Below are 12993 nucleotides of genomic sequence, written 5' to 3' on the forward strand. Positions count from 1 at the left end.
AGGACCGACTTACTCACAGTGCCTAGGCATTCCTTGTTATGGTGCCGAGCGTGGCTCACTGGCAGTAGCTCATTTTACAATCCAAATGTTTGTATAGAGGAATAGTTTCTATCAATAGACGCTAAACTGTGTTTAATTTGGTGTAAACGGTGGATATTGCGAAAAATTGCTAGACTTGTTGTTACGATTGCCGCAAAGGCTCATGGGTACAAGGACATGTATCCGCCTTTCGTTGTGTCAAGAGTAATCGATTACAGATTGTCAATTTGCCATAGAAAATAAGTCACGTTCATAGTCAGAGTACTTTGTAATTAGCTACATCGACATCAGTTGTAATTATAAGACATATAATAAAAAACAAATGCATTTCAGACTATGCAATGATTGTTTGTGTTTCATGGCTGCTTCATCTAGTTACGTTACTTCGCGTTTTGCCCCCCCCCCCCTTCGGCTTCCGTTGCCCTAGATGAAAGCCTTACAACTACACATGCGCAGTGATGCTGTGTTAGAAAATGGCAGACGTTTCTTTGGATGAAGTGATACGACAGCGCGGTATTAATCTTAAAGCATCAGCGAAACGGTAACAAAACTCTTAGCACATCGATGATTTTACCACGTTAGACCTTGCAATGTGTTCTAGCATTTCTAAAAGCACAACGTGAACTGAGAGCTGTTTTTAGCTAGTTGATAAGTGTTAGCTAACTTTAGCCTATCACAGCTAGCAGTGAGCACCTCGTAGGTGCTCGGACAACGCTAGATGGTAGCGGGCCTTCAGGCCACTGACCCAAACTGTTCATTAAAATCATTCGTTAAAAGTGGAAATATAGAGTAATTATTCAACCAAAGTGTGTTTTGAACCAAACTAGTTTTAAGTAGTTGCATAAACGTGACAACGCGCGGCCAGTTTGCTTATGTTTGTAGTCTCATGCTTAGCTAGCTAGTAAGCTAATATTTATGTTCCCACTCCTCCCACTTATTGAACAGATTTGGTGGAAAGTAAGTTAATTTACTCAGATTGCATACTGAAGTGCAAATTTAAAGTACTGATATGCTACTGGAATATTTTCATTGTACGTTGTTTTACTTCCCACCATGAGAGAATAACGTAGTTTGTACTTTACTACATTTATTCTACGTTGAAGCGATAGGTGTAGTTGTAATGTAAGATAATTTACTGTCAAAGTATTTAAAACCTGAATTTGGTAAACAGAGAAAAATAAATATCTATAAATAAATTAATAGATATGGAGTGGAACACTGGCTACATATGAACGTAATGGATGTTATTAAACCATTGTTGAGTTTGTGTTTTTCTCTTTCTCTTAGGACCATGTTTGGACGGGGAGCAGGAGGGGCTGGCAAGAGCTTTGATGCCCGGCAGAAGATTGGGGCAAATGACGTCAGACAGCGACTTGGAGGAGGAGGAGGAGGAGGAGGAGGAACAGGTAAACATCAGCATTATTGCATAAATAAATAAAAGTGCTAATATTATGTATTACTTTATATTCATTGAAAACTAAATATGTTGGTAATCTAAACAAAAACCTCCCTCAATCTTCTGCCCATCAGGTTTTCAGGTGAAAGATGCAAGAGAAAAGTTGGGTCAGAAAGATGCTCGCTTTAAGATCCGTGGCAGAGGAGGGGCAGGAGGAGTGCAGGATGCTCGTCAGATGATCAACTCGCGCAAACAGGGTCAGAATCAGCCCGGTGTTTCTGTACAGACCACGCAAAAGACAGCAGTGACACACCAGCTACAGAGCCAGACGCTTGTGCCACAGATAAAGATACACACAAACAACAACCTCGCTGGTGTTAATACAAGGCAGTTTGCCTCTAATGTACAAGGACTGAGTGTGAGGGGCAGCACAATGCCACAGCTGAGTGTTAATAAGAGAATGGTAGATGCCCGTGATCGACTGAGCCTGAAGAGAAGCATTGGAGGGACACAGACCCAGGTGGCAGCTGCTCTACCCTTGAAAATAACCAAGACCATCCAGGTGAGGTTTATTTAGTTACTGTTTGTGAAAGCTCATTCACATAGGCTGCATGTGTTTTCTGTGTTGAGTTGTTGAATAGTATAAGCTTATTAACGTGCTTACTGTTATGTGATTACAATTTTTACAGCAGCGTCCAGTAGGAATGCCAGGTGGCATACGTCCAGCTACTCAGGTAGAGCGCTTTTACTCCATGTGTTTTAACATGAGAAAGAGAAAACTGGTAATTAATACATTTATTTATTTTATTTATATTTTGTCTCCCACAGCCTGTTTCTAATGAGCATGAGGACACCCCCACTAAGCAAATAAAGATCACTACTGCAAACAGTATGCTACAATCCAGGGTAAGAGCTGCACAATTCTGTTTTGTTTCTCGCACATTTCTTAAGAATTTAATTTCTCTTAGGACTACTTTTTGTATCAGCAGTCATCTTTGTGAAGAATAAAACACTATGCTCCCTACTGAAACAAGACTAAACCATGCTGAGAAAATGTCTTGTTTGCTCTTGATTTTACCATGCTCGGATATTGAAGGGTACATTTATCATTATGCATGTTAAATCATGCATAGCCAGTCTCACAGCAGAGCTGAGTGTCTTTTTTTGCATTCACTAAACCTCATCCTGTCCATTCCTCTGGTTCATACAGTCTGGTACAGTGGGCTCTACATTCTCCATGACAGCCCCAATCACTAAGGTGGTAAAAAACGACGCTTACACCGCCCCACGTCCTCCTGTCCCTGTGGCTCCCACTCGTCCCAACCCCGCCCGATCCTCAGCTGCGGCCTTACAACCGGTTTCCAGGACCCTCCAGCATAGCACAGCAGAAACTAGCACAACAGCTCCTACACCACCTCAGGTAAACATTTTTTTGTTTGACACTGTAGCCCTATATGCAGTCCTTCCCTCCCTTTTATAGTTTGTCTCCACCCTTATATTAGTCTCACACACACACACACACACACACTCTGTTTATGTCAGCCATTTATATTGTATACATTTTATCACATGGTGTGTCATATTTCCTTCTAGCCCGCTTTTAGTCCTTTGGAGGGGACCAAAATAACGGTGAATAACCTGCATCCCCGGGTCACTGAGGAAGACATAGTTGTGAGTAAACCACCACTTGCCAGTAACCTGTTAATGTAGTTAATATCCAGTGATATGCTAAGTCCTCTGATGTCGTCTGGCTACCCACAGGAACTGTTCTGCGTGTGCGGTGCCTTGAAGCGGGCGCGGCTGGTGAAGGTGGGTGTGGCCGAAGTGGTGTTTGTCCGTAAGGAGGATGCTGTGAGCGCGTACAGGAAGTACAACAATCGCTGCCTGGACGGTGAGTGCCAGTAGCAATAACACCAGATATTAAGTCTGTTTGTGTTTTGCTTCAGCTTTTATTTTGCATGTAGGCCAATGAGTTGTATTCTTCAGCAAATAAAACTACATGTAATTACTTATGTTCAAGTGAAAGATATTGTGTTTGTATGTCTTCATAGTCACAGAGACCAGAGTGGTAGACTTGAAGTGTTTCTGTGTATCATAGTCTTTTCTTCTTTTTTTTTTTTACCCTCTCTCCTCAGGCCAACCCATGAAGTGTAACCTTCATATTCAGGGAAATGTCATCACTTCAGATCAGCCCATTCTATTGTAAGTGATCCTGGAAGGCATTTCTAATTAATCTGTAGTTCTGGATATATTTGTTTGCATATTGTCTCTGAGCTGAAATTTGCCTTCACTTTCAGTGACAGCCCCAATGAACAACCTGTTGCCTGCATTTATTTCTTTGAAGTATAAAGATTGGCGATATTAGGCGTCATACTAAAATATTTTCATATTCTTATGTGTTTTATCCATTTTTGTGGTTTCTTGAGATTCTGATGCTCCCTTCTCTCTCTTGGCTCATACAGGAGGTTGAGTGATACACCAGGCGCAGGCAGCAGTACAAAGAAAGATGGTCTGCCCCCGTCCTTGTCCCGTCCTGCTAGTCAGCGATCCTCCTCTCAGCCCACACCTGAGGTGGACCCCCAGACCATCCTCAAAGCTCTGTTCAAGTCTTCTGCGCAGTCCACCTCCACCACTGAGCCCCCCAGCTCACAGGCCACTGCCTTTCGCATCAAGATATAGCTCACGTCTAGTGTGAATACACCATCTGTTCACAAACACATTACTGCAGTCTCATTTTTCATATACAAACTGTGGGTTTCACCTTGACAGCAGGCAGCCACCGTTCTCATGTGAGACTGATTTTTACGCGTTTGATATACGTGACTTCTCTGAAGTGAATGGATACACAGCGTCCTGTTTGTGGTTTTGAGGTATTCAGATGTTTCTGAGATGGACCAGGGGGGATAAATGTCCTGTGATTTGTTGTTTTAATGCAATGTGGTGAGGGATGCCAAATCAAAGCAATGTGTTTTTTTTTTTTTTTTTTTGTCAGTTCAATGCCAGCCTGTTTGGATATGCTGAGATTTTTATATTTAACTCCACGATCCCCCAAAAAAGTAAAAAAGTAGGTGCAGTATTGTTGTTGCTGAAAAATAGATTATGTTTAAGGCTGTCTACATCCACACAGGTGTGTTCAGTTATATTGTCCACATTTACAGATAATTAAATGTAATATAGTCAAACTCAACAGAATAAAAAACATAGTCCAGACTAATTAGATAAGACAAGAAGTTGCCTTCAGCAAATCCTCAGCACAACTCTAACGTCAACCTGAGTCTTCCTAGCTAAAAGTCTGCATAACAAAATAACACGTGTGATTAAATTGGCGATGGACAGAAACTGTAATACAATAAAATCAGTACACCAGTTGTCCAGTGGTCAAATACTCTCTTGATCTCTGGTTTTACCTGCTTTGTTTGTGGCTGGTTTTATTAGGTTATAGTAGTTTCAAAACAGTTTTAATGATTTGTAGTCTACATTACCCTCAATCTGTGTTTAAGGAATGTAAGCTATTTTCTGTTGCTATCTTGGTATGTCAGTCAAGAAGACAGTAGAGAGGTCAGACCTGTCTGTGAAATGTCACCATTAAATATTTAGCTTTCTAGATGTCTAAGACTCCTCTTTCCTCCCTGTCATGCAGACCTAATTTAGCCTTTTAAGAACCTGTGGACATGGAACTCAATCCACAAAGTACATATTTAGAAAATACAACAATTAATAGAAATTTGTGTTTGCTGAAAACAAATGTCACTTGAACTTTTTCAATAACAGGCTGTTGTTATTCCACATATATGTTTTGCACCATTAAGCATACCGACTTTTCTCTCAATAAATAGTTTTTATGTGCTATTGGATGTACAGATAACTGCCACTAAATTACTTTGAAATTGAAGAAATCTTTAATGTCCGATGATTGTGAGGCAAGTTTGAAGCGTTGAGACTCCTGGCTCAGTACATACAGTAGGCTGCAAGTTGAGCTTAATTTTTAGCCTGTATCCTTTTACATTCTGGAAACTTAAGTGAGCCGAATTGATATTAACATCAGCTTTTAACTGTATGAAGTAGTGACACCTGCCACAGCATTAATGTGATTCTGAAGATATCTTAAAAATCTGATGATTCTCAGGCCCATTGAGATATTATCAGACACATCAGATAGTAATCGATGAAGACATGTTCTCATAATTATGAATTATTATGAGATCAGGATCTCGTAAAAGTAAAATCACAGTAAAACATAATTAGGAGATAAAATTTCTCAGTAGAAGTTTTGACTGGATCATTATTTCGAAAGATATTCTGCTAATTTATAACGTTCTACGTTATTAATTAAAATGAAAGTCAACAACATATGTAAGCTACACTTACGCTTATTTGACTTGTGTTTTTGTTTATAACTAAATTATGATCTAGAAAAAAACGTCAAGCTTTTACTTTTGTATTTGCACTTCCGGTGTGAAAGTTCATACCAAGATGGCGCCGTCCAAGAAGAAACATGCTAGTAACCAGCCTTGTATTATTCCTGGAGGATTTACAGGTATTTATTAATAAAACGCTAGGTATTATTTTAATACTGTCACTTATTCTCGGACATAACTTGTCAGTGTGGTTAGTGTTCTGTTGGTGATTACAGATACTGTACCGAGTGTTGTGTTGACTACGTCTCTCCGCAGTTCTTTCTTTACAGTTTAGTTCCGACAGTGTTTCACAGCACAAGCTGTATGTGAAAGAGCACAGAGTTCGGACAGAGAAGAGCTCACACAGGCCACTGGACCGGACTTTATTTGTCCTCAACATCCCCCCTTACTGTTCAGTGGTACGTTTATAAAGCTGGAAAATCATTTAGACGCCGTCATCATCGTAGAAATACACGCAAACCTTTCCTGTCCTGCTGTTTCTGTTTCAGGCTGTTGTCAAAGACTTATTCTCCCAGTTTGGCAGTGTTCAGTCTGTGGAGCTGAGAGATCACCCAGGATCATTTAAGGATTCTGAACCCAAACTGTCCAAGTTCTTCAAACCCGCTGAGAAACAGGTTTGTTGCTGTGAATCTTCCTCCTCTGACTCGCTGTCCATGATTCACACCCCGTTTACTTGTTGCACGTTTAACACTGTAATTTGTACCCAACTACACTAAACATTTTAGAATTTGTTGCAAAATTATTTTTATTATTTTCCCACAGTCTTCAGGTCTCTTAACAGATCTTCTTCAGAGTCCTTTAAATGCTCTGTGGCTTCTGTCTATTCACTTTATCGTAAAGGCCTGATAGATGGAGTGTTACTGAGATGTTTGTTCCTCTGCAGAGGATCTGCATCTCTTTTAGATTGAGCATGGTCTCTAGTCAATATTTAACTGTATTACCTAATAAATGAAATCTACAAACAATAAACTGTGCGGACGGTAAAGGCAGTGAATACTTTCTGAAGCAACTGTACGTCTTGTCATTTTACCTTTTATGTCTCTTCCAGGGTTTTAAAGTCGGATACATTGTGTTCCAAAACTCAACCAGTATAACAGCAGCTAAATCACACCCACATGATGCTCCACTGGTGGTCTGCACAGAACAGCATCCAGTGAAGACTGGAGTAGAGAGTGGGTGATGCTCATGTTTTTGATCATTGTGATATTAAATATTGCTTTCTCATTTTCTTGTCAGTCTTCTGAAACATGAATGTTACTGGTGTATTTTCTCCTGCTAGAATGGATTCAGCAGTACACAGAGTCTTTCGTTCAGCCAGAGAAGCTGCAAAAATTGGTCGATTATTTTATGGAAGACTACGACAAGCAGAAAGAAGAGGTAAGAGTTTTGCTTCTCTTCCTCCAGAATCACCCACACGTCTAGTTCATGTGACTTCAGCCTGTTTTCTGTATCACAGGAAGCAGAGCGGCAGAAGAAGGAGGCTGAGCAGCAACAAGAGGATGAAGAGGGCTGGGTGACAGTCTCAAGAGGACAAAAGGGCACCAAGGCCCGTCCCCACAGTGAGGCAGCCAACCGGAGAACTCTACAGAAGGAGTTGAAGAAGAAGAAGAGGAAAGAGCTCATGAACTTCTACACCTGGCAGCACAAAAACACACAGAAAGAACGTAAGTTGACAGCAGTTAAAGGATATAGATGATCGTTTGCTAGTTTTTTTTAGCACAGACGAATCTGAATCATGTAGTTCAGCAATTCAGCGTTAGTCTCTGTCTGAGAATTGTTGAAAACAGTAGATATAACAGAGGCCGGTTCCAGAAAGTAGGTTTAAAGGAAAACTCTGCATTTATTAACCTGGATTTGAGGGAAAATCTGCCTGCTAGTCTGTTACCCAGGATTTTACTGTTGTTACAGTTGTGTGTCATTCAGTGTGAGGACAGAGGCAGCAAAACACATCATGACCACTCACCAATATCACAAAGTTGTCTCAAGGGGCTCACACTCTGTGCTTAAACCCTTAAGTCAGACAACACATTTTCTGTCCTAAGCTAAGAGAATGATTAGATTACTGTAAAGAATTATCTGTATGTTAGATTGTAGTTATCACGTACAAACTTCAGGGATGGTGCATGCAGCTGCACAAGATATTTTTATAAAAAAGGCAGGAACACAGACTGTTCTGCAGGAACCCAAGGGCCTTAGACAAACTCTGGACAAATAAATTGACTCTTGTGTTGTGATTGGTCGCGCTGATGAAATATTGCTGTCATAGTTACTGATCAGAGATGATGTGAACATTTCTGACTGAGGCTAAAAAGCAGTTTAGTTTTAGTACAATAAACTGGATTAAATCTAGTTTAAGTTTGTATTCAAACATTTCTAAAGTCTGAACATGCTTTTCCAGTTACTGAATGAACAAAATCATTAGGTCAGACTGAGCAGCTGAGTCCTAGTACTGGAGCTCCAGAACTAACTGAGTGATCAATTTCAGATTTTATTGTGCCAACTGAGATTTCCCTGGCACCAAAAACAAATTGAGTCAGTTTGTTAAACCTCCTTTCTTGAACAGGACCACGAGTGACGCTTTAGGTGAAGACAAATGTTAATGTACCGATTTGTAAACTAACCATCGTTTATCACTTTGTTTTTCCAGATATTGCTGAACTGAGGAAAAAGTTTGAGGAAGATAAACAGAGAATCGCTCTGCTGAGGGCGCAGAGAAAGTTCAAACCCTACTAAGTTAACTGCTCAGATTTGTTTTTTCTTATTTCACTGTGTTTTATAGCTACATTATAAACAATGTTTTTGTTAAACTATTGTTCTGATTGATGTAATATTGAATTAACAGCATCAGAAGAGAGAAATGATCATTGGTATTTGTACAAGAGTTTCTGAATACATCGGGACTAAGTTCAACATCAAATTTTGTGAGATTGAAGTTTAAGTAAACCACTGTGTGAACCTTTCAGAGCCAGAGTTGTGACCTTCATTTAACAAGGAATAATGAATCACTACAGCTTTGGAAAACATTAGTAAAATTACTTTAAAAAGGCACATTATGGAAGGTGAAATGATTTATTCACATTGTTCACTGTCAACTTGCTGCTCTTGTGTCGCCCGACACTTCTTGATGCACGGCCACAAAGTAAAGAGTAGGACCAGCAGCAGGGTAGCACCAACACCAGAGAAGAGGTACGCCGCCATCCGAAACTCTGAGGAAGGAGGCAAACTATTATATCTGTCCGTCATATAGTGATGTTGTAGGTTTGTGCTGATCTTACATACTCTGCTGTTTTTCACATGGACTGTCGTCCACTTCGGTGTCGTTCTGTCCCAGCATCAGGGGGCCTAAGGACACTAACTGGAGCTGGTCAGAGTCTGACGTGGCCTCTCTTCTTTGTCTCTCATTCTCAGATGCTGGGACAAGAGCAGAGACAAACACTTAACACCAACACATACACAGAACACTCTGTGTGATGCAGAGGGCGAAACATAATATTCTCACATATGATGGTGCAGCTCTGTGCACATTCGTCATCAGCAGTGCAGATTTCCACCCAGCAGTAGAAGTAGATCTAAGTGAGAGATGAAACCATTAACAGATTGGAATCAGCTGTTAATGGAGAAATACACTCCTGCATTACTGAAATATGTGATGACCTTACTTCCTCCACACTTGGATGACCCGTATCAGGGTCCAAGAAGGCAAAGGTCTTGACGTCAAACCTCCTGACTTGTGAGTGTGATGTGGCCCTCCCCCTGTGGTCCACAGGGACCGAGCTTCTCATGTTATCTGAAGGGTTGGGGCATCTGTCCGGGAGGAGAAAATCAAACTGACAGCTGCTGTACAGTGTCCCCCAAAATGTTTGGGACAAAGATCAAAACCCAGTAAGCTATATCTATAAATAAGATTAAGCTGTCACTGCAATTATTAAACGCGACTGCTTTCATTTACATACTGTTCTGTAAATTTTAAATTCCATCTTAAGATTGTTTCAGTAATCGTCTCCACCATACCCGTCATAGAGAAGCATCCACACCGAGCGTCTGGACGCTGGGTAGGCAAAGCAATCCCGAACACGCAGTGAAAGTGTAGGGTCTGGGGTAGGTCGAGCGATGGAAACCTCCACATATGCAGTTTCACGCAGGGGCAAGGCCAGCGGCAGCTGGTCCTCTGCAAAGAAGGATTTGAAGGATTCATCTGTAGAAACAAATCGACACACAGATGTAAGGACACTTGTAAACACCAGAGTACTCTGATAACGTGCTGTAAAACAGGTGCTAAGCATCCTACGACCTGTGGCTATTCTCATCTGCACTCTGATTGTTCCCAGTGCAGCCACAAGCGGTGGGTTGGTGACCTCGTGTAAGGGCCGCAAGTCTGCTGCACGCTTTAGATCTGCAGCGTCATATTCACACTGGACCTGGAGACTGAAAGAAAAACAAAACCCCACAACTCTTAGTAGCAGCTGCAGTTGCATTGTGGTGTTTCCTAACCCTGTCATGGTCACCAAAACTTTACAGATGAGGTAAAAACAGACCTAAATGCAGAACGATCCGTTAAGCTTCGACTCTTCAGCTCCTCCACTTCTAACTCATAGATCACCACATCTCCTCTCTCCTGAAAACCAGACAGAAGAAAGGAGTTGGGTTCAAGCATGTAAAACAAATAATGATGGTTTAACTCCTAGAGTGAAATTAATGTGGTACAGTGAGATTTATTCTTGGATTGCCTTCATCTTGGCACCACAGTCTGTGACTCCAATCTTGAACACAGCCGTGTCTATGGTGGTGACCACAGGGAAACACTGGGGATGATCCTTTATTATGAGGCTGTTGGGATCAATCAGCACGTCTGCGTCTGTGGTTTTCACTGAGAACACAAAGTGTCCATCCAGAGAGCAGTCTGGAGGACGTGTCACAAGAAGATGGGTTCATTTCAAAACTAGTTCCACTGATGAAGAACTCAGAAAAGACACTTACATGGTGATGTGAAATCACTTCACCATGTAAGTCAGACACGACATTCTCACCATTGAGTTTGTAGTAGCAGGTTAAATCACGAGCATCATAGCAGCAACCTAGTTTGTAGCAGGCCTCAGTAGAAATGCTCGGGTTGCCACAGTCCACTCGCAGAGCTCTTTCTGTGTCACAGTTTCCAGGAAGTGCTGAAGAGGAGCCATGTTTTTAGAGTCCTTACAGTAAAAAGTGGGTTTGTTGTGCAAATTAAATTCTTAAATTTCAACCAGGCTGAAAAAGGGAAATGTTTCAATTTGAACTTTGAAACTGATGGACTGACGTCAGAAACACAAGACCTACAGTACCTCCAGTTTGAAAAATCTGAATCATTGTTAATTTAAAAATCACTTTAAAAATGATAAATTAGTTAAAAACTGACATTTTTCTCCTGAAAACTGTCAAAAAGCCAAGTTAACGTCAATCATTCATTTGATGATTCAACAGCTAAAACGATGCCAACTTCCAAATGTTTTGCAGCCATGTCCACTCACGTGTTGGAGGGAGATTCCTCTCGTTCTCTCTCTTTATCAGAGGACAGCTGATGTTGACCCTGAACCATTTTTCCTCTCCTATCAGCTGGACCTGCAGAGGAACGACCACTCTGCCGCCCTGAGGATCAGAGGTCATCACCACGTTAATATTAGATTAATACAGGGTTACGTTTTATTTCCCCTGAGAATCCTGCACTGATGTCTCTTTTACCTCAGTCTGAACATAGCAGCTGTCATATCTGCTGTAAAAAGAGAGGCTCTGGTCCTTTTCCCTGCTCAGCCTCACACCACAGGACTCCTCAGACTGGGACACTGGGACTGAACCTCCCCACGTATCTAAGAAAACAAAGAACATGAAAAGGAAGGAACGTTTAGAGCCTAGAACATGTTTGACCTCTGTAGAAACTTTAAGAGGCACATGTGGAACCGATCTGGACCAGACTTCAGTCATCAACACCATCAAGTGGTTCAGTCACAGGTAAGGTGAACTTTGACCTCAGGTTTTAGAGAAATATTTGCACTTGTATTAACTTTGCGTACTTCTACCTCTTCTGTCACCCAGTAAAGGTAAAACTAGGACAGAGAACCCGGTCTTACCTCTAACATGTACATTACTGTTGACCAGCGCACTGAACGCAGCTTTTATTCTTCGTGCAGAGCAGGTGACTCTCGGCAGCGCGAGCTCAGGTGTTTTCTTCACCTGGACGTCAGAGAAACACGAACAGTGCTGAGCTGTTAGGGTAAAAGTTAAAAGAATCAAACTGAGCTTCGCAGAGGGACACTTCATCTTCTTAACGTCTGGAGGTTTTCGCTGAGGCGGTTTCTGTGCAGAAATATCAGCTCCTTCTTTGACTCCGGTGAAATAATCACATGACACCTGCTAATTAGTGTTAATTGGTTTGAGGCTTGCTGCGTCCTCATCCAGAATCAGAGCCTCACTGCATGCTCGTAAGTTCTTATTGTCGTGGATAAAATCATGTGTGTGTCTTGTTGGATAATGATAAAACCCAGTTAAAAGAGAGCGAGACATGACGTCATCAGTAATTTAATGTACACTGTGCTCATTATTGAGCAAACTGAGTGTGAATATGTTTAAATGCTAATGTTGTTGTATTTACTTTCACTTCCAAAGATAAAATCACACTGAATAGAAGAAAACACGGAACAAAAAACTTAACAATCACAACAAGATGCATAATAATTATAAAGAGATGTGACATCATCAAAATGTTCAGTGCCCACATGATACTGGAGGGATGGGGCCCTTTTCCTCCTCTGTGCCCAGGGGCCGTGTGTAAAGTTAAAATGAGGTCACAGGTTTGCTCAGCAGTCTCCAACTGTTCACCTGATGTTAAAAGTAGGACAGACCAAGCTGGTAATTAATAAAAAAAGGTCAGCGTTTAAATAATACATATCATGCATGACTCAGTGTTTCCTCAGGGACCCATTAAATGAAACCATTGCATAACTCAAGCGCCTTGCCAGTCTCACCTCGTCTCCCTTTCCTCACGGCAACATGTGTACCCATCCAGCTGTTACATAAGCAATCTTAAACCTTTATTTACTTCTGTATCCTGTTTAAATCAGTGTCCATTCATTCCGTCTCCACAGGATACATCTGTGATTATCAGTTTAA

The 12993-nt window shown here is 41.2% G+C and overlaps 3 protein-coding genes across 4 annotated transcripts; 2 read left to right on the plus strand and 1 right to left on the minus strand.

Annotated features, from left to right (window-relative positions):
- Nucleotides 1–492: 492 nt before the first annotated feature.
- poldip3 (polymerase (DNA-directed), delta interacting protein 3) lies at nucleotides 493–5041 on the plus strand. 2 transcript variants are annotated; one of them, XM_026345972.1, is made up of 10 exons: nucleotides 493–580; nucleotides 1327–1445; nucleotides 1570–1997; nucleotides 2125–2169; nucleotides 2264–2341; nucleotides 2646–2855; nucleotides 3029–3106; nucleotides 3197–3326; nucleotides 3571–3637; nucleotides 3898–5041. In XM_026345972.1, the coding sequence occupies exons 1-10, from the start codon at nucleotides 513–515 to the stop codon at nucleotides 4112–4114; spliced, it is 1440 nt and encodes a 479-aa protein (XP_026201757.1). In that variant the 5' UTR covers nucleotides 493–512; the 3' UTR covers nucleotides 4115–5041. The 2 variants fall into 2 exon arrangements, with proteins under 2 accessions (XP_026201757.1, XP_026201764.1); XM_026345979.1 differs by having other exon boundaries at nucleotides 2128–2169.
- Nucleotides 5042–5898: 857 nt separating this feature from the next.
- On the plus strand, nucleotides 5899–8815 carry rrp7a (ribosomal RNA processing 7 homolog A). The gene is made up of 7 exons (XM_026346152.2): nucleotides 5899–5972; nucleotides 6109–6251; nucleotides 6342–6467; nucleotides 6902–7025; nucleotides 7133–7230; nucleotides 7310–7517; nucleotides 8501–8815. Exons 1-7 carry the CDS (start codon nucleotides 5909–5911, stop codon nucleotides 8584–8586), a joined length of 849 nt encoding a protein of 282 aa, XP_026201937.1. The 5' UTR covers nucleotides 5899–5908; the 3' UTR covers nucleotides 8587–8815.
- Nucleotides 8816–8913: 98 nt separating this feature from the next.
- On the minus strand, nucleotides 8914–12253 carry LOC113152551 (zona pellucida sperm-binding protein 4-like). Its single transcript, XM_026345862.1, has 12 exons — nucleotides 11955–12253; nucleotides 11569–11693; nucleotides 11358–11475; nucleotides 10881–11015; nucleotides 10581–10753; nucleotides 10389–10468; nucleotides 10145–10278; nucleotides 9865–10048; nucleotides 9513–9657; nucleotides 9353–9422; nucleotides 9133–9264; nucleotides 8914–9059 (listed from the first exon to the last, which is right to left on the minus strand). The coding sequence occupies exons 1-12, from the start codon at nucleotides 12142–12144 to the stop codon at nucleotides 8923–8925; spliced, it is 1623 nt and encodes a 540-aa protein (XP_026201647.1). The 5' UTR covers nucleotides 12145–12253; the 3' UTR covers nucleotides 8914–8922.
- Between the last annotated feature and the right edge of the window lie 740 nt (nucleotides 12254–12993).

The sequence above is a fragment of the Anabas testudineus genome, chromosome 8 (assembly GCF_900324465.2).
Source record: "Anabas testudineus chromosome 8, fAnaTes1.2, whole genome shotgun sequence".
Taxonomy (NCBI): Eukaryota; Metazoa; Chordata; class Actinopteri; order Anabantiformes; family Anabantidae; genus Anabas; species Anabas testudineus.